The following is a 19879-nucleotide window of genomic DNA, read 5'->3' as shown; positions in this document are numbered from 1 at the left end:
GAGAGCCAAAAATATTACCACATTATTTAATGCAATGCAAAGGTATAACAGGTCAATGCAAATTATGCAGAAGCAACACAACAATGTAGTGTATACACATCATAAAACCACACCCAAACACTTGATTGCGATGTACTGATTCTCTGATTATGTGGATACATTTACGGAATTTAGCAGATGCTCTTATCCAGAGTGACTTACAAAATTGATACAGAGTAGGAATAATATTCATCTCAGACACCATCTCAGACATTTTGCAGTCATGCTGATTGAATTATGGACTGATCATTTAAACCTGTGCTGATGCATAACATTGATCCCATCTGAATCATTTTGGGCATGTGGGTTGAAATTCTTGTGGAAGAAGCAGTCTTGTGAAGAAGCTGTCTTGGACAATGTAAAAGTCTTTGAGATGTGTAACTGAATAAGACAGGTGAACTATATTTACACTTACCATATTTTCAGTTAATTTAAAAATAAAGACTTTTCATTTGCCTTTTGTTTTCTCATTCTGGAAGTGTCTTGAGTTTCAGCTTGTTTGGCTGAAATGGTCAGGGCAATATTTAGGCCTATTAAAGGGACTATTGTTTCATAATGATTTTCTTCGTGTGCAAGATGTATGTAAGATTAGGTTGGGTTCCTTGAAATGGGCCTAACGTAAATTACATGCCACAAAGCAGAGAAAAATTCCCTCAACCCGTCATCCGCTTTTTTTTAGATGTTGACAGAACAATCTGTTTTGGGAATTTGTGTTTGTTTCCGTTTTAAGTAGGCTCATAATTTTAAGACATAAGTTAAAAGGGTATTCAAGCTTGCTGTAGTCCAATGCTTGGGTCGACAAGAAACGGTCCGCCATGGTGACGTGACTGCCAGCCTTTCCGAATCTGGCACGCGCAGTCTTCCACCACCGTCACAATGCTGGTGACGCGTGTATTGTTCCCACATTCTAGCTGCACGGTCTCGCGCGAGGATTTACGCGGGGAGCAGATGTGGCACGAGGCTGGGTCCGCCTCGGCTCCTGCGTGGTGGCATTTGCCGAAGCACACGTTGTTCTTCAGCACCAGCGTCTCACAGTTTTCATGGGAAACTCTCTGTGGGAATGCAAGTCATATCGACTGAACGTAAACTGGAAAACTGTAGGTCAGGAGCCTAGTTATATGTGCGAAAGGCGTGCGAAAACGAAAGAAAGAAAAAGCCGCCTGCAAGGTAAAAACTCTGGAGCAGTGTACAATTACAGACTAAAGCCAACAGTTGCAGTCGCTGTTTTACTACCTATCATAGTTAGCTACACTGTTTAACAAATGAATCCAATCCACAGGACAAGGGTTAATTTAAGGTGCATTTGCTTGTAGCCTATAAATCTTGTTTAAATAAAAATAGTTTTAACCTACCTGTGTAAATGAGAGGGTGCGGCATTTTTCTTGATGCACCTCGTTGTTCCTGATTGACATAATTGTTTGGAATTCTGACTTTCTTCGAAACATGAAGTGATTCCACAGTAGTTTGGCATCTCTAGACGCAGGCTGGTAAGTTGGCTTCACTGGAAGGGTAGATGTCTTACTGTTAGTACCAAAAGATATTTTTCTGTCAGAGAAAACCTAAGACGAGTGTTTGCGGTCACCGTTTTCCGGCGCAGGCATTAGCTGATAGGTGCTGTTACGGCCCTCCGTCCTGGTTTCGTGCGCTGTACGTCTGCTTTGAAACTCTTTAAATTCCCTAATAAGACGATCTGCAAAAGCGAGCCCAAATCTTTCAATTATTATTAACCAGATTAAAAGAAAAATAACTCTGAATATACACATCGCGAAGAGAACAAAGGAACGTGCAACTCCAGCACAGCTTGTGAAGTACAGATCAAATGAAACCCCTACCAACTGTTGGCTAGCTTTATGAGCGTTTGGTGTCAAAACGGAACAGACACCTTTAACTTTTAAATTAGTGTTAAACACAGATTATCAGGCGCCTTTCATGTTTTGTTTTAATTTGCCTGTACGAACAATAACCGATGCATAAGAAGTATAACGAAAGCGACCCGCTGCATAGAAAATCAAAATGTATCATAAACTAAAACTTTAAGATCAATTGAATTAAAATATATGTTTATATTGTTTATAATTGTTTTCTTTTTTATTTTAGAATGTGTACGCCTGTTATATTTTTGCTTATTTAAAATTCATTTGGCAAGGTCCATCTGAATGATCTTTGTTAGACAAGGCATTTAAGGTAAGTCAAGTTTATAGTAAATTTTATACACAAGTCAATTCTAAGTGCTTGACAAATAAAACGAAAGTATAAAAACAACTGATTTAAATAGAAAACGTAAAGTTAATAAAAATACAAGTTTTACTGAAATGCATATCTATTAAATATAGAGGGATAAAATTATTAAAATCTAGTAAAAGCAAAGATAATGATTAAAGATAGAATTAGCGATCTTATTAAGCAGATACACTGTCAGTTAAGCAATTGACAAAATATTAGTGGGTTGTAGTGACTTCTGTAACATACTAGGACCTTTACAACTGCAGTTTTCAATGTACCATAGGAAGAGAGCCCAACATGAATGATACCTTTATTATCTGTAGTAGGCTATATCTGTTGCTATTAAAAACATTATAAAAACGGTTAACCTCTAATCTACATCTATCACTAATAATGTTAAAAATTTTATCTGTAGGCCTAATATCTGGGCTAACTTGACAAATGAATAAATGAATATACATTTAAGTGCATTACCATGTGTGAAAGAGATGAAAGAAAGTCAGACAAATTGTGCTGTCTGAAGTCTTTGAGAGGCTCTCAGGAAAACGAGCCAAACTGTCACGTGCGATCAGGGAAGCAAAGCGTGGACACGCACAGAGGAACCATGGACACTTCAAAGACACTGGTGACACACGTTGCATGTGGGAGGGCATTCAGGCCATTACTAACTACAGGAAAACATCACCTTCCTGTGACAGTGATGCCATCCTCCCAGATGCACTGAATGACTTCTATGCACGGTTTGAAGCACAGAACAACGTTGCAGCAGAAAAGTCCATCCCTCCGCAAAATGACCAGGTGCTGTGCCTGACGGCGGCTGATGTGAGGCATACTCTGCATGGAGTTAACCCACGGAAAGCTGCTGGACCAGACAACATCCCAGGTCGTATGCTCAGAGAATGTGCTGACCAGCTTGCAGATGTCCTGACAGACATCTTCAATATCTCTCTGAGCTGCGCTGTGGTCCCAACATGCTTCAAGACCACCACCATTGTCCCCGTGCCTAAGAAGCCCACGGTGTTATGTCTCAGCGACTGCTGTCCCATCACACTCACATCCATCATCATAAAGTGCTTCGAGAGACTCGTCATGAGACGCATCAAGACCCAGCTTCCCCCTTCTCTGCACCCTGCAGTTCGCGTACCGCTCCAACCACTCTACACATGATGCCATCTCTACCACACTTCATCTGGCACTCACACATCTGGATAAAAAGGGCACCTACATAAGAATGCTGTTCATACACTTCAGTTCAGCATTCAACACCATTGTTCCTCAGCATCCAGCATCCATCTTACTGGGCTTAAACACCTCCCTCTGCAACTGGATCCTGGATTTCTTGACTGGTAGACCTCAGTCAGTCCTGATTGGGAGCAACACTTCCAACACCACCACACTGAGTACTGGTGCTCCCCAGGGCAGCGTACTCAGCCCTCTGCTGTTCACACTGCTGACTCATGACTGTGCAGCGATGCAGAGTTCGAATCACATCATCAAGTTTGCTGATGACACGACAGTGGTGGTGGGTCTCATCAACAAAGACAATGAGTCAGCATACAGGGAGGAGGTGCAAGAACTGGTGAGCTGGTGTAAGGTCAACATCCTGTAACCGTCACTCTGTCTCACGGAACGCTCCTCCCCCCACGAGTCACGTGGCACGGCCCGCCTCCAGCAAGGGATTCACAGTTGTTATTGTAATGACGCCCACCTACGATAGCACACACCTGTGCTGGGTTGAATGTTACATGTTTGTATTATTTACGTTACTAACAGGGGCGGGGATTGTATTTTCAGTACATGGGTGCAAGCGAAAAACAAACGAAAATTGAAATAAAAATGTCTAAAACTAATGTATAACATTTCTTAAAGCCTAAACCGATATGTTATATGTTCTGTGTAGTTGGCCATGGGTATACACCACCCACTGAAGCTTCACTCCAAAGGGTAACGTTTTTAACACGCTGAATTAACCAGAGGCGAACCAAACACGTTCCCATTCACCATTGCAAACAGTACCGAGGAATTGCGGCTGCTTGAGAAATCTATCCACTAATCGAGAACATTACAATATTAAATTTTATCTGTTGCTGTGTCCAAACGTTTGTCACACTGGGCCCTGGTTCTGAGTTCTGAATTCTGCGGTCTTGTTATTTTTGGATCAGAGTTGGCTCAGTAATTGGTTTAGTCTAAATGTACAAAGGAATGTCGCTATCTGCGTAGCAGGAAAGGCTTTTACAGGCTGCCGATATGCAGCAGAAGTCAGGTATTAAACCCAACATTTTTTTTTCAGCTACAAACAATTTGTACTACGCTGAACAACCAAAGTTTTCCTAAGTAACCAAAAGGAAAACGTATTCAATGTTTACCTGATATGCATAAACTGCAGAATGGATTTACATAATTCGCAAATTTGCAAATTTCTAGATTTGCATAACCGCAGGCCCATGTTTCATCAAAAATAAAAATAAACCTTCTGTTATAAGAAGGTACAGCCATTCAAAATACAAAACTTTATTCACTAAAATAAAAACACAAATAAAACAGATGCCATGGTTTAAATTCCAATAGGTCATATCACAATACTCTATAATAAAAATTATAAAATATTTTAATACTATTCTACTATTTCAGCAGTATTTAAAATAGTTTTTGGAGCGCCTTCCGTTGTCTACTCATTTTAAGAGAAAGGGTTGTCTGGAGTCATTTGTTTGCAGCTGAACAGGGAAGCCTGAGCTTTATGAAGTGTTTTGATAATATATGAAATTATATTTAATCTTGGCATCAAATGAAGGGAGGAAAAATCTTTTTCATAAATGTTCATATTTTAATATAAAAATACAAAAACCCCTCCTAACTAATTTGCTTAATTTAGGTCTGCCAGTTTAACACTATAGGTTCAGACCCATGAGAAAGGTGATGGATCGTCTGTGATTATTTTGTTTTGAGGAAGGTGACAGATTATTGTGTTATTTTTGAGTTGTTTTCTTTTTCAAACTTGCTTGGTTTGTGAGTCTCATGTCAAAGCAAATAGAAACAAGGCGTCATTACTATCCACCACTGGATATTAACAACATCCTTTTGCCTGCTAAGCCAAGAGACTGTGGTAGAATAAACCTGTATTATTTTCTTCCATTTAAAAGTTTCTTCTTGTGGGACTTCTATGTTTGATTTGTTCCTTTGTCCTCAAAGACTCATTTGCACCTCCATAAATAAAGGTTTTTTGTTTGTTTATACATGTTGTATTGCATTAATCCATGCATTCACTTTTTTACATGGATTTACATGGATATGTCACCATATTTATACTTTTTTCCTTTGTGCAATTATTACCAACTCATTAGTATATTTGATAACAGTGTGATTAACTGTTTAACTGGACTAGTGTCTAGTTGATGGCAGTAGAGAGTATACATTTGATTGAAGTAATGTAAACAGAGATAAGTACAAAACACCATGCTTCTGTGGTGGCTGAACATTTGCCTAGTCTTTTCCATGATGATCACAGTTTAGATGACAATATCAACAAGGCTTTCCAAATGCAAATGACCAGGCTGTGACAGCATTGAAGAATGTTGATTCTAAAAATCTTCTTATCCGCTGTCAGATGTGCATCACTGGATGACCCACACTACTACATCGCATCAGCGAAGCTCTCTTCCAGACGGCGACTGTAGCAAGGCAAGGTAACTCTGACAGGCTATGTTAGATATTACAGTCAAAAGCTTTTGTTGATGATGTTTGACAGGCTTTTATGGTATCATCTCTCAAGTTAAGACAAATAAGAGGTCTGGCCATGTAAGGCTTCTGTTTCACAGTGAAACTTGTATCAAGTTCCTATGATTCTGCTAAATAGCCAGGAAGTTTTCTTTGTTGGTTTTTAGAGTTTTCTGATATGTTATATATTTGACTACACAGATGACCTAACTTGTATTACCAAGATTTAGGCAAAGCTTCAAATCCTACGTAGTTTAACAGCGTGGTTGTTTCCTCCTTGGCCTGCTACAGTAACATAACATTTTCCTTTCTTAACCTGATGTATTTATAAGTGAATCAGGATAATACATTAAACGAAAATTAATTGGATTGTGGAAATCCAAAAATCAGAAAAATCTGAAGATTTCTAAGAAGTGTGGAAAGGTCATTGAATTTGATTGAAAATTACTGAAGAAAACAAATCTAGTTTTAAAAATGATGATACTGATGAACAGAGCACAATATGACCACCAATATCACCTTAACTAACAAGATATAAAAAAAACGTCTTTGGAGCTGGGATTCTTCAATGATGTGCATGAAATCATACTGTTTAGATAAAAGAAGAGAGATTGCATTTAATGCAGGAAAAATCACTTAATATGTTTCAGGCATCCAATTTGTAATTTAATTTCAAGCAGGATATTTATATACCCATAGACCACTTGAACACAACACTTATTGTATGTTAAGTGTGCATAGGAGGTTTATTAATATCTTTCACTTCCTCCCAAAGAATCACATAACCAGGCAGATAGCATAGAGCCATAATGCAAATCATTTCCAAATAGATTCCCCCCTTTTCCTTGGGGAAAAACAAAGACTGAAATTATATAGAATTTAGAAGAGATGTGATTGTGGAATTCCGGTAGATGACCTGTATGCCTCAAGAAAACAAACACTTGCTATATGTATCTTAAAAAAAACCCACCACAATCCTTATCTCTGGTGCTTCACACATCTTTAACAGATATTTAAAAAAGTTTAGTTATTTGAATACAGTGTGTTCTCTCACACAAGGTTCAGAAACCTTCTTGCGTGTTATTTACAGAGTTCTGCATGTTGGTTTACCTCAAAACAGAAGTGAACTCTTCATCTTGAAGGTCCACCATGGATATTGCAAGTTTTAGTTCACATGACAACAGCAGCGACTTCCGCTGGTTCGACTGCAGGACTCCTGCCTTCTTCGTATATATCACATGTGAAGTCAGCAACAGTGTCCTGGGCTTGTTCTCCAACCTCTGGGTTTTGGTGCTAATTCTCCAGGACTGGAGACTGCTGGCAGCCCAGGAGATCTTTGCCCTCAACCTGGCTATGATCGAGATCATTCACTGTTTGTTGTCACAGATGCTGGTCCTCAACTACCTCGTGTTAAAAATAGCATTTATCAACAATTACAGCTGGTTTCTCTATATTTTCAACTTCGTCGGGCGGTCTTTATTCCAGTGTGGAATGAGTGTGGAGCGCTACATGGCTGTGGTTCACCCCGCGGTGTTTTTTAAATACCGACGACTGGGATACAGGGTAACATTTGTGATCACTGTTTGGCTCTTTACTATTTTCATGTCCATATACATTTTCTTAAAGATAGAGTTCTACAAACTCTGCGCCGTTTTCACAGTCATTTTAGTGATCGATACATTCTGCACGGTGTCAATTATCAAAGTGCTCAGGCAGCCTGCTCCAGGGACAGGAAGGAGGAAGACTAATGAAGGCAGTCTGATGAAAAAGCGAGCGTCACAATCTGTGTTAATCATTCAGGTCTCGGTGATGTTTAATTACCTTCCTGTTTTGATTGCTGCAGTCATAGCCAATTTAATTCCCTCTGGTATTTTCCTGTGTGTGTACAGGCCACTGAGCTTCTCCTTCTGTGTGATGGGTAGCTTTGTACAGCCTTTCCTTTTCCTTCACCGGACAGGGAAACTTCGATGGACAGCCTCTGAATAGTCCACATGGAAATATGCTTGCAGGACTCAAACAGGAATTAAATCAAATGCAGGTCCAATAACTTTCTGTGTTTAACAATATGCCTTTGGCTTTGAGAATTTCGCATTCATGCTGAGCTAAATTCCATAGTGACAGTTTAAGTGAATTCCTCTGCACAGAACCCTTCTAATCAAATCATTATGAATTAAAAACAAACAAACAAACAAACAAACAAACACAAAAAACCCAGCCAACCAATCAAACAAAACATCCTAACTAAAATGAATTATTATTCATCATAATGTATCAGTGACGCTTTTCTGTACATAACACAACAGTTACTGTATTTATGAACTTATTAATTCATTTCCATGCACATGTATGGATTCATCAGGTCCCAGTTTTATTTATAACAGTTCAACATTTTGATCTTTACTCCACATCCTTGTTTTTCATGCTTTGAAAGCTGTACATGAAAGGGTCTGAAAATAATATTGCAGATGCATATTTGCATGTGTTTAAATCCTATTTGGTTAGTTGTGTGTATTTTAAAATCACATTGTTATGTTTGCTGCATTCCCTTTTTTTGGGTACTTGGTTATTTAGTTTCTCTTTTGTGTATTTTAGTGCCTTCTGAAAATATATGTGTATATTGTTAAACTACAATATTTTTCACTTCATGTACTTCATTTAATTCCATCAATTCAGTTTCAGTAGTCTGAGCTGTAGTTAAGACTCTTCACCATCTTTCAGCATTTATCCAATTGTGTATTTGTCTTTGTGTGTAACAATAAAAGTCACAAACTGTTGCTGTGTGTATTATGTTTTCAGTTCTTATTCTTTTAGACCCAAAGCAAACCAGTGGATAATGCTTACAATGCAGTGGCATTTTCTTTATATGTATCAGCAGATATGGAAATATTTGGAAAATACGAGAAAAAGGAAAGTATTTTTTTTAGTCTCACTCTTACAGTGTGCAAAGGAATGGGAATGAGGTGTCTCATTAAATGAATGAATTAATTTAAAAACATACATGTATGCAAATATTTGTTTGATATATATTTTATTGTTTACATGTGAATACTACTTAATGAAACTTGTGGTACTTAAAAAAAAATGTTTTTATTTAATTTATTTTTCACTCATACCTACCTTTAGTACCATACCTATAGTAATGAAATACTTCTAGTTAAAGTGCATTTCTGTAAAATCCAGATGTCTGCTTTATAAATATAAATGTTAAAAGCTTATTACACAATACATTTAGTTAAAATGTACTTACAAATGCTAATTACTCTTATTATATCTTATTTAATTCTGCGGTTCACAACACATGGTCATCTGAATTAAATCCAGACTCAGTCTAAGCAGATTTTCAAACTGTTGTCTTCATCACCAAAACAGGAACATATCAAAGCTTTTATTGTGTGATTTACCCTCTCAGTTTAGTTTATTTATTTTTTAAAGTTTTTCTTTATTTTATAAGGGACCATGTGCAAAATAGATTGATTTCAAAAGAGAAAAGATGCTTTGCATCTGAGTTAGCTAATAAGCTAATTTCCTTTTGCAGACCCAGGGCAGGTAAACATTTTTCAAAAACAAAATATAATAAAAACTATTATATCAAGTAAATATATAACCAACTCATACCCATATTGGTCTTCAGATAAACATCAAAAGAACTTAGTATCAGGTTTCAAATAAAATCAAATTGCTTTTATTGTCAAATAAATACATGGTGTGCATATGAGAGGAACATTTAAATACGAGGTCCATACTGCAGTGTAGTTAACACACAGAGCACAATATACAAAATATACAAGGAATAAAAAAAGATGTGTAAAATACAATAGACTCCACAGTAGACTCTCGAAAATAGATGTACGAGAGACACTAAACAATATACATTGTACAATATGCTCAATAAAAAAGACATAGTTCATTCTGTTATAGATGATGTGAAAGTGGGCACTGTGCAATAGACAGTGTATATACAAGTGTATTTGTGTGAGTGATTTAATTGTAAAAGCTGATTTCTTTCTGTAAAGCATCTGTTAAAATATTTAATACTGCAGTGCAAACAATATTTTAAAACCCTTTCAGGTTTTCCACATATTGGAATTGTATCTTTAAAATATTTTCTAATGCATCATAAAATTTTTCCATCTCATCAGACTATATGTTATATATATATAAATACTCCACAATGACAACATAAATTGGTTTTTGGAATGTTTTGCGCATTCCTCAAAAATAAAAAAAACTGAAATTTCCATTTGCATAAGTATTCAGACCATTCACTCATGACAATAATCCATGTATTTAAATTATTTAAATGATTTAAATTATCTAAAATCACCCACTCAACTGAATGTGCTGTGTTATTCTAGCAGGACACTGTTTTTTACTTATGTTTTCCCTTACATACCGCACTTACATTTTACATTTACATTTTTTGACATTTTTTGGAGATGCTCTCATCCAGAGTGACTTACAAAAGTGCTCATCTACTTATAGAATGTATCCTAACCAGTACAGTAGGTTAGAGTCCAAGATCCCATAGAACTGCTGAAATACAGGAACCAGTGCAGATATCTAGAAGTGCAAAATAAGATCTATATCAGAAAATGATAAGTGCAATAACAAACAATACCAAATTATAAGTGCTGAATTTAATCTACAGTAGCTCTGTAGCACGTGCCCGTTCTCTCTAGGAAGGTGTGCAGCACAAAGGGAATTTTCCTATTTGTTTCATAAATCATGACATCTTTAATGAGATGCATGTGTTTTTAATCTTCCAGCAGACTGTGGTGTTTGCAGAGCTCTGCATTCCCCAGTCTCTTATATAGTGCTTTGTTTGTGCAGTGTTTATTGTGAATGATCCAGTCATTTTTTTTCAACTGCTTATCTCAAATATTACTAATACCTTTTATGAGGACACATTTGTTTTGATCACAAAACCCTTTTCAAATGTAGTTGCTAGCCTAAAGACTAGTTCATTAGGCTTCATGAGTAATAATTTGTGTGTAATTATATGTGTAATAATTTCATGAAGTCATTACATATTTGAGATTTGATTGAAACCTGCTACAAATATAAGAAAAGATATGCTTATGTATGTAATTTCTTATAGAATGTATGTTGACTATAGTCACCATTGTATTACCAAACCTCTATAATACTGCCATCCACGTCATTCAAGCAGGGGGACTGGACAGGCCTGTGGTCTTCACCCTGAGTCTGGCGATGGCTGAAGTTCTCCTTGCTCTCTACGGCTCTGTTCAACATGTGTCACGTGACCATGATGAAGCTTTGACTGGTACAAGCTTTAGCCTTTCTCATGGGCTTCTGCATGACTTGTCACTTCTACTTTCCGTTTTGCGTGTGTTTGGAGCGCAACCCGGCTGAGGTTCACCCTGTGGCATGAAGTACAATTCTATGACCGATCAGTTAGTCAGATCGCTCGTGGTATACCTATATTCGCTAAACGATGGCATTTTGTTCATCAAGTCATTTTTAAATGCACCTTACATTGTTTCAGCAGTCACGTTATTTTGTGCATATATTTTTCCATATTTGTTTTTCTCAATTCTGAGAGTTCTGACAAGGCCAAAACCAGGCTCTTCCTCTGAGAAGAGAGCTGCCAAGCAGAAGGCTTTGAAAGTCGTTTTTTGCAATCTGCCGATATTTTTAATCCAGACAGTATCAGTAGCTGCAGTGATGCTTTCTGAAAAAGCACTGCCTCCTAATGTTTTTAGTATCATATTCAGCACATGTGTAGATCACAATAGTGCTGCTGGGTTGCTACAACCAGCCCCCTTTTGTATACAAGACAATGGAGGTACAAAATATGCAGGAGGTGATAAACCATCACTGAAAGGTACATTTAACCACACATTTTAACAATAATGCTTCACCAACATTAAAAACAAGAAAACAGGCAAACAAGCAAACAAACAAAGATGTATTCTCCCAGGGTTCTATGATGTCACTCTTTCCATATATCACAGCTGGTGTGCAGGTGTGAGGGAGAGTTTTCAAACCGCGTCAAACAAATGGTTCAATGTTTGTGTATTTAGGTACAGGCATAGTTATTCCATCTTTTACCAAAGTGAACCCTTTCCCAATGACTCACAGCTTGTTTGTATTATATAACTAATTGTTGGTGTAGTCAAAATCCATCACTGAAAGAGTTTCCATTTACTTTGTCACTATGCCACTGTGCTTTGCAAGATTGTTATAATGTTATGAATGTGAATGATTGTCTCTCTGACAGGGCACCACAGTTGTGCATAAAATCCTTCTCATAAATGCACCACTTTTTGCTAGCAGAGCTTTTTTACAGTCTACTATTTTAGATGTAACATCTCATATTTCAGTGCTCAACTATATTTAATCAGCTATATTTTGAAAATGTCCTTTGAATGGTTAATTAATTCAGTTAATTAAGTTCAATCATAACACTGTAGTGAAGTGCATTTCTATTGTATTAGGACGCTGCTTTTTCTAGAGAAAATGATTAATAGTAACTGATTGACAGGTGGCTATTTTGTTCTGCCAGCAATGCTCTTTTTATAATGCAGACCACTGGGAATCTAAGAACATACTCAGCCTGAAAAACTCCCTCAAAGCATATTTCAAACCATCCATTGACCTGTGGGATAATATTACACCGGGTAAGCAGACAGCGCCTTGACAGTGTGGTGTGTCCTGGTTCTTAAAAGGCTTACACACTACCTCAGAACTCTATGGATTTCATCTTCAGTACACAGGAATTGTTCACAGGCCAGTTAAATCTGCTCACAGGCCTTTAAACATACTACTGGTACAAACAGACTTTTAATGGAGTTGGTTTGATTTTATATTTGGTGTGTATCTTTGGTGACCCCCTAGTCACCTGCTGTATATGTTATAACTTGAGCTAAGAAACCGAGTCATAAGAAAAGTGGAAAACTTATTTAAAAAAAAGTTTGTTATGCACCAAGGATTGTTGCTGGTGTCTGTCTGTGACTGCAGTCCCCTCAGTAAATTCAGATTTATGCATGTATGTGACTTTATCAGTTAAGTTAACAGAAATGTACAATAATTTTGATTAAGTACAACATAGAATAACAAAAGAAATGGACAACAAAGGTTTTGGGAATCGGTATTTAGGATGATTTTCACTGGGACTGTACCCCATGGTACACTCAGTAAAACTGAAATTGTTTGTCTTGCATTGCTTTAAGGAATTTAAGTCAATGATAAGGAATTGGCTTTTTTATTTTATTTAATTTAAAGGCAAAGTAAGGCATATGCTGGAAAACACAGCATATGTTTGGCATAGCTCACTTACAAATGCTCAAGAGAACAGAATAGAACAACTTCCTCTCCTGGGCCAGAGGTACATAACATGCCGTATACTCTAGCTGTTGACTCTTGTTGAGAAATGTATACAGTTGTGCTTGGATATTGCCAAGTATCTGTGTATCATCTGTTAGTCAGGCTGTCACAGGGCACCAACTAAGAGACTCAAGCAAACAGGACACCTCAAGATGTGAAATAGAAAGATAAAAAATCGTGAATACCCTATATGTGTGGACTGTTGAATGAAAATGGAATATAGACAGCAAAATAGACTTTTGGGATTTTTTAGTTTGCAAAATAGATTGCTTTTAAAGTGTATAATAATGTGGTTCTGTGTTTCTTATCCTATTTTACAGCTTTTTAATTCAAATCTTTATAAAAAGTCCTGCAATGATATTGGATTTTAAATAAATAGAATATCCAAGCAGGATGTGTGCACAGAAGAATCTTCAGAACACAGTTAACACCTACAGTGTTGAATCAGCAGTAATACAGACTGGCAATGTTGAGTATTTTCTTCAAAAGATTAGTTTAACTGCATTGTTGCAACTCTTCTGTTTTAATTTGTAAATATCACACTTTCTGCATCTATAATTAAGCTAGAAAGATAGTCCACATCACCACCTCATTATGTTTTAAGGACCTGGAAATAAATGGTTATTCATGACCTCATGTCTTCTCTCATAGACTACTGCAATTCTCTCTAGCTGGAAACACTTCAGTTGAGCTTCCCTCTACCTGGAAACACCTCAGTCAAGCCTGTCACATATGAAGTTGCTTCAAAATGCAGCTGTGAGTCTTCTTACAGGCACCAAGAAAAGGGAGAGCTTTTTAGTGGCATCCTTGCACTGGCTACAAGTTGGCTACCCTGCAATCTACTCATCAAATTATTCTAGTTCTTCAATGTCATATGTTGAGGTTCAAAGGTCAGCGAGCTTTGTCTGTGGTGCTCGAGAACTTAGGAACAGTGTCCTGTTCTTCGTCAAACTATCCCCCACAACAAACAGGTGTAAATCCAATCTAAGAACAAAGTTTATTTCCGCAGGCATTTGAGTACCTTTAAAGATCATGCTTTCCGTCAGATGGTCTGCCTCGGTTCTTTCTGTCTCATTGTCAGTTGCATTGTGTCTTCTGTTGTTCCTTATTTTAATTATTTTATTCTCCTAGTTGATTAATTTTAGTTTACTTTAGATTATTCTATTTTATTGTACAGCATTAGGTCTTTATCTTATTTTAGATTATTCTATTTTATTGTACAGTTTTATACCTTTATCTTCTTTTAGATTATTCTAGTTTATTGTATATGACATATCTTTAGGTCTTTGTTAGCATTTGCTTTTAGTAATCCATTTTATTTGTTTAAATCCACATCTAATATAATTGATCAAATTGTGCAGGGGTTACCACCTTCTGTATTTAAATGTGGTATACAAATAAAGTTGTTGTTGTTGTTGTCTTCACCAAAAAGGCTTATATAATGCTCCAGATTTGCATAAACGACCACATTCTATAGAGCGATTGCCATGACTGTAAAAGATAACGCAGGTGGTGTCGCCAGTAGAGAGGTGAATGAACTCAGAAATAGGCACCAGCCTCAAATGCACAGCTGAACATGCAGAAGAGAGGATGTATTAAACGGGAGAGGAGTCATTTTTCTTTAGGTTTGTGTCTGGCAAGTAAAGTCTTTTCAAGATGACTTGATTGGTTATAAAATGAGAAACATCTGATACTGTAATAATCTGTAGATGGGTCCATAAGACCCTAACAGTGGCTGTTTTTGTCTTTCTGCTTTTATGCACTTGGCACTTCAGTTTATAACCTTTGGATTTGGTGTTGTGTAGTATTATTTTGTTGTTGTATAGTATTATATTGGTGTTATGTAGTATTATTTTTGATTTATGTAGTATTATTTTAGTGTTATATGGTTTTATTTACTTTTGTCAGCATTTTTGCTTTTCTGTAGGAAGGTTATTTTGGCATTTTTTGCGGGTTTTATCTATGCATGGTATACGGGTCCTTTTGTCTTTCCAGTACTGAGGAGGAAGCTCCAGTGGACAAACCCACACAGAGTACAGATTTAATATGTGCAATAGATGTTTTTCTGTTCTATTCCACATGGTAAAGTATGTTTGACAGAGCTAAGTAAGACTATTTTAGTTTTTGTTGTTCTCAAGAATACATGCTTGCATACAATACAAAGTAAAAAATAGCTTTAAAAGAACAGTCTGGGTATAAGAGCTAACATACACCATAGTGACTAAAGAATCTAGGATATTTATACACTGATTAAACATAGTCTTGAAAGGACAATGTTTTATATTTTCTCTGCTGATATCACTTTCTCATCATCTGTAACAGAAGAAGCATAGGGAAGGCTAAACTTCTCTGGAGGGACACACTCTGCTTAATTAGAGAGAAGCATTCTGTAGCAGGTGAGGCTATTTTATCTTTTTTTTTAATTTCATGAAAGGAAATTTCAGCGAACAAGCAGACCTGTAAATGTATCACATGTCATATTGAACAATAGTTGACGTTCATTCATTCTCATTAAAAGTGTTATAAACTGCTCACATCATTTAATGAAACTGTTTACTTATGATATACCCCTCAGCAATGTGTCCACTGCAGGCCAGAATGACAGAGAACATCACATCCTTCAACACTACCAGCAGCCTGTGTTCAACATGCCCGTGGAGTTTCTGGGTCATACTGATGCTTGTGCTGGGGACATTAAACTGGATGCTGACACTACCCACTGGGTTATGGGCTGTATGGCTGCTGACATATGGCTCTTGCACCTCCCTGGAGAACAAATTATTTACACTGAATCTTTACTGCACAGACCAGGCCAGTGTATTCATAAGCCTCTTCACATGTTTTCATTGTTTAGCGTTACCTTCAAACAATGTTTGGAACAATGTTCTTTTCTTCATATGCAAGCTTAATCTCTACACTCAGCCACTGTTCCAGTGCTGCATATGCTTCGATCACTACCTGGCAGTGGTGCGACCCGTTGTCTTACTGAAGCTCCACCCTCAAAGATATAAGCAGGCTTGCTTGCTCCTGCTGTGGCTGGTATCCCTGGCCTGTCGGATTGCAGAGTTCTTCCTGAACAGCTCTTTCCCACTCGTGGCAGTCCTGCTTACCGTTGTGTGCTTGCAGTTGTTCTGTAACATCTCTGTCCTCAGCGTGCTGAAACGTCCCAGGCCAGGAGACAGCCAGGGAGGCAAGGATATTGAGAGGGAACAGGGCAGCAGTATAAAGAAAAGAGCATTTGTTATCATCTCCCTGCTTCAAGCCAAACTGCTGCTGAATTACATGCCTTTGTTTGTAGTTTCTTCTATCAAACAACTGATCCCTGACCCAGTACTCAAGAGAAACCTGCTGATCGCAGTCACAAACATGTGCTTCCTGGGCACCTTCGTTCAGCCCATGCTATACCTACGCAGGATGGGGAGGCTTTAGCTACTTCACCAATTCCCTCTAAAGCAATGAATATTTCAAAGCCAATGTGTAGAACTGGGTCCCACTTTTTGTCTGTAACACCTACATTCAACCTCAGGAAAATAGGCAATCGATGCAATGTAGTTAATATGCATGTAGCCTAAGTGTTGTTACATTTTTGTTTGTTATGTAGCTATAGATGTTCTTACTAACCCATATTTGGGTGATGGTAAATACATGGTTACAGTTCTCAGTTTGTTCTCAACATTGTAAATGTCAGACTGTGTAGAGGGGCACAGTGTTAGTATTTAACTGCCCTTTTAAAAAGGGTTAACATACTAATATTTGTGTTAATTCAGTATATTAGCAATTAACGCAATATATTAGTACTTAATAAAGTAGGCTATTCCTGTTAAATTCTGTGTCACTGATTGTGTTTAATGGAAAGTGAGTCCAAAATAAATGTTCTTTCTACATTTACAGCATTTAGCTGATGCTTTTATCCAAAGTGACTTGCAATTATGACTGAATAAAACGTGAGCAACTGAGGATTAAGGGTCTTGCTCAGGGGTCCAATAGCGGCAGATTTGTAGTGGTGGGGCTTGAATCAGCAAATCTCTAATTAGTAGTAAAGTATGTTGACCACTGAGCCATCACTTCTCCTTCTTTAGTCCATGTAGCAAAACTCATATTGAATTTACAGATGGATTAAATTCAGGAAACATACAATATGCAAATGGGGGGGGGGGGGGTACACTTACACTGTAAGCTCTTAAATCCCTGGAACCATCTGTAAACACAGACAAGAAACGTTTGCAAAAGTTTGTAACAGCAGCAGAAGCAGCACTTCTCCTCCACAACAGGTTTGCAAAACAGTTGGGAATCCATCAGAGGCCAGATATGAACATTAGCTTGGCAAAAAGAGGAAGGAAGCTCACTGATGACGCACACATGCAATTATGCACTTGAAGTAGACATGACACCCATGACTTGTTAGTAAGCATATGCATTATTTAGAATTTAAACATCAGTACATGAGTTACTATATATGAAATAAAAGTTACTTTCTCAGTAGCTACTGTATATGCTGTTTCCCCATGGTCACTATGTGTTTCTGTACTGGTTATCTTTAAAGCTAAAGCTGGTTGTGAATCTCTGTTTGTTATAACATACACTGAGGGTTATAAGAGTGCTATATATATCACTCAGCTGTTATCACCTTCACATTTGGCTATTCCATTCAGGGCTTCCACCACCTCCACATGTCTGGAACGCCATCTGTTGTTCGATGCGCTGATACCTGATCCAACATACCGCACACATTGTGTTAAGAATGGCAGCAAACCTTAGGTTATGACTAAGCTAAGTGACATCAGTATTTTGGAGATGGATTAAAATAAAACAAGGATGATATTCAAAAAGGTGGTTAATTTTCCAAGTCAGGTTTGTCATGCAGCTGAACTCAGGGTTTCTGCAGGAGTTTTGTTAGCAGTGTTTTAGCCAGTTTTGCATTTCTGTGTTGTTAGTCTTACAAAATGGTAAGTGAGGGGGAAATAAACTCAATAACTTGAACACTCTATATTTAACAACTGTGTGGTGTTTCTTACCTGGTGTAAGTCAAGACATGACATGAGAATCATTATTATGATTGACCTTGTTCTAGATGGGAGGAGGAGTGGACGTGCCCCTCTGTGTGTCCGGTAGAGCCAAGGGCACGCCTCCAGTGCCTGCCCTTCCAATGGGCAATATGTCTAAGTGCCTTTATGTTTGTCTACAGGTGCATCTATTTGTTGTTGTGCGCACCCATGCCTTTTGTTTGTTTACAGGCACATCTACTCGTTGTGCGCACCCACGGTGCATTTGTGTATGAGATGTCTTGTGTTCAGGCTGGGTCCCTCTGAGGAGGTGGTCGCTGCTGCACATCGGAGCCGGTGGTCCCACCACAGAGCGTTATCGGACTACCCTGGGAGAGGTATGGACTTTGCCTTTCCTCCTCAAGTACTGAGAAGCCTCCTTTGTTGGCAGCTCCTAGCCTGCTTGGTATTGGCTGGGCACTAGGCTTTGCCAAGTGTTATGTGTATTTTTGTGTATATGTGTACATGGCAGCCTGGAGTTCGCAGTTCCGGGAAGGACGCGGGGGGGGGAGTTCATCATCTTGTTTGAACCACACCCTTTTTGTTAGCTCATACCAGCACCGGGTTATTCTTGTGATGTCTTTGTGTATTTAAACCTCTGTGGGAGTGTGCGTCTTTGTCGGTCATTATTCTTGTTCCCGTTTATGTTCGCGTTATTGTTTGCATGTTATGTTTGTAAGCTGTTACTTGTGTTCAGTTTACCTGTTTCCTGTGAGTGCCAGTGCTATTTGTGCGTGTTTAATAAACGTCTGTTTGCATCGAAAGAGCCTGTGTGTCCTATTCCTCGCCCTGCAGCACTCGGGCCATTATGTTTTCGCACAGCTCCAGTGTAAATCTTTCAGTTTTACTCAAATGTTATTATTTCTTGCACAACTAATTATAACACAAAATTTCCTAAAGTATTTAGTGTTTTTTTACTTCAAGGTAAAGCTCATGTGTTCCTTCTAATGTGTCTTATTTACCATACATCCATATTTACCATACATCCATATTATGTCACCATACACTCATATAATGACTAACTTCACTGTCCACCAAGGTGCTTGGAATGATCAAAAATGGCAGAAAAAGGTGAAACCAGAAACACCTAATGACTAGACAATTGAAATCCAACACTTTTAGACCAATGTATTTTGACCCACAGGGCTTTACCACATATAAAAGAATAATGATGCCTAGTATTTTAAATACACAAATAGCAAGAAGAACAATAAAAAACTAAAAAGCAAGAGAGAGAGAGAGAGAGAGAGAGAGAGAGAGAGAGAGAGAGAGAGAGAGAGAGAGAGAGACATACACAAAGAGATAAAAAGGAGATCAGTATGAATGGTTATACCTGTCTGACTCGTTGATGGGCGTTGGATGGGCAACCAGCTGTGTGTGCGTGTTCCCACACTGTGTGCGGAGGTATGTTGACACACCCTCTTTCACAAGATCTTCCCTAAGCTTTCTTAAAAACAAGCCAAGCACTTCCAGAACAGAGCTTCCGGACGGCAGTGAAGGAGAATCTAGCTGGT

The 19879-nt window shown here is 37.9% G+C and overlaps 1 protein-coding gene and 1 long non-coding RNA gene across 2 annotated transcripts; both read right to left on the bottom strand.

Moving 5' to 3' along the window:
- Positions 1-625: 625 nt before the first annotated feature.
- LOC145657902 (cerberus-like) lies at positions 626-1950 on the bottom strand. Its single transcript, XM_081714629.1, has 3 exons — positions 1622-1950; positions 1392-1540; positions 626-1091 (listed from the first exon to the last, which is right to left on the bottom strand). The coding sequence occupies exons 1-3, from the start codon at positions 1800-1802 to the stop codon at positions 807-809; spliced, it is 615 nt and encodes a 204-aa protein (XP_081570755.1). The 5' UTR covers positions 1803-1950; the 3' UTR covers positions 626-806.
- A 13735-nt stretch (positions 1951-15685) lies between these two features.
- LOC145657901 (uncharacterized) lies at positions 15686-19863 on the bottom strand. Its single transcript, XR_014123849.1, has 4 exons — positions 19699-19863; positions 17951-18031; positions 17493-17521; positions 15686-16479 (listed from the first exon to the last, which is right to left on the bottom strand). It is a non-coding gene; the product is annotated as an uncharacterized LOC145657901 (long non-coding RNA).
- Positions 19864-19879: the final 16 nt, after the last annotated feature.

The sequence above is a fragment of the Electrophorus electricus genome, chromosome 5, assembly GCF_041902795.1.
Source record: "Electrophorus electricus isolate QZ-2024a chromosome 5, ASM4190279v1, whole genome shotgun sequence".
NCBI classification, from domain to species: Eukaryota; Metazoa; Chordata; class Actinopteri; order Gymnotiformes; family Gymnotidae; genus Electrophorus; species Electrophorus electricus.
The sequence above is the reverse complement of the archived record's forward strand: the minus strand, read 5'-3'. Positions and strand labels throughout refer to the sequence as shown.

Excerpts from the sequence above, each read along its gene's own strand:
- LOC145657902 (XM_081714629.1), bottom strand. The coding sequence starts at position 1,802 with ATGTGTATATTCAGAGTTATTTTTCTTTTAATCTGGTTAATAATAATT. Across the intron at positions 1,541-1,621 it reads AATGCCTGCGCCGGAAAACG|TGAAGCCAACTTACCAGCCT; the intron begins GTGACCGCAAAC and ends CTACCCTTCCAG. Across the intron at positions 1,092-1,391 it reads GCACCCTCTCATTTACACAG|AGAGTTTCCCATGAAAACTG; the intron begins GTAGGTTAAAAC and ends GCATTCCCACAG.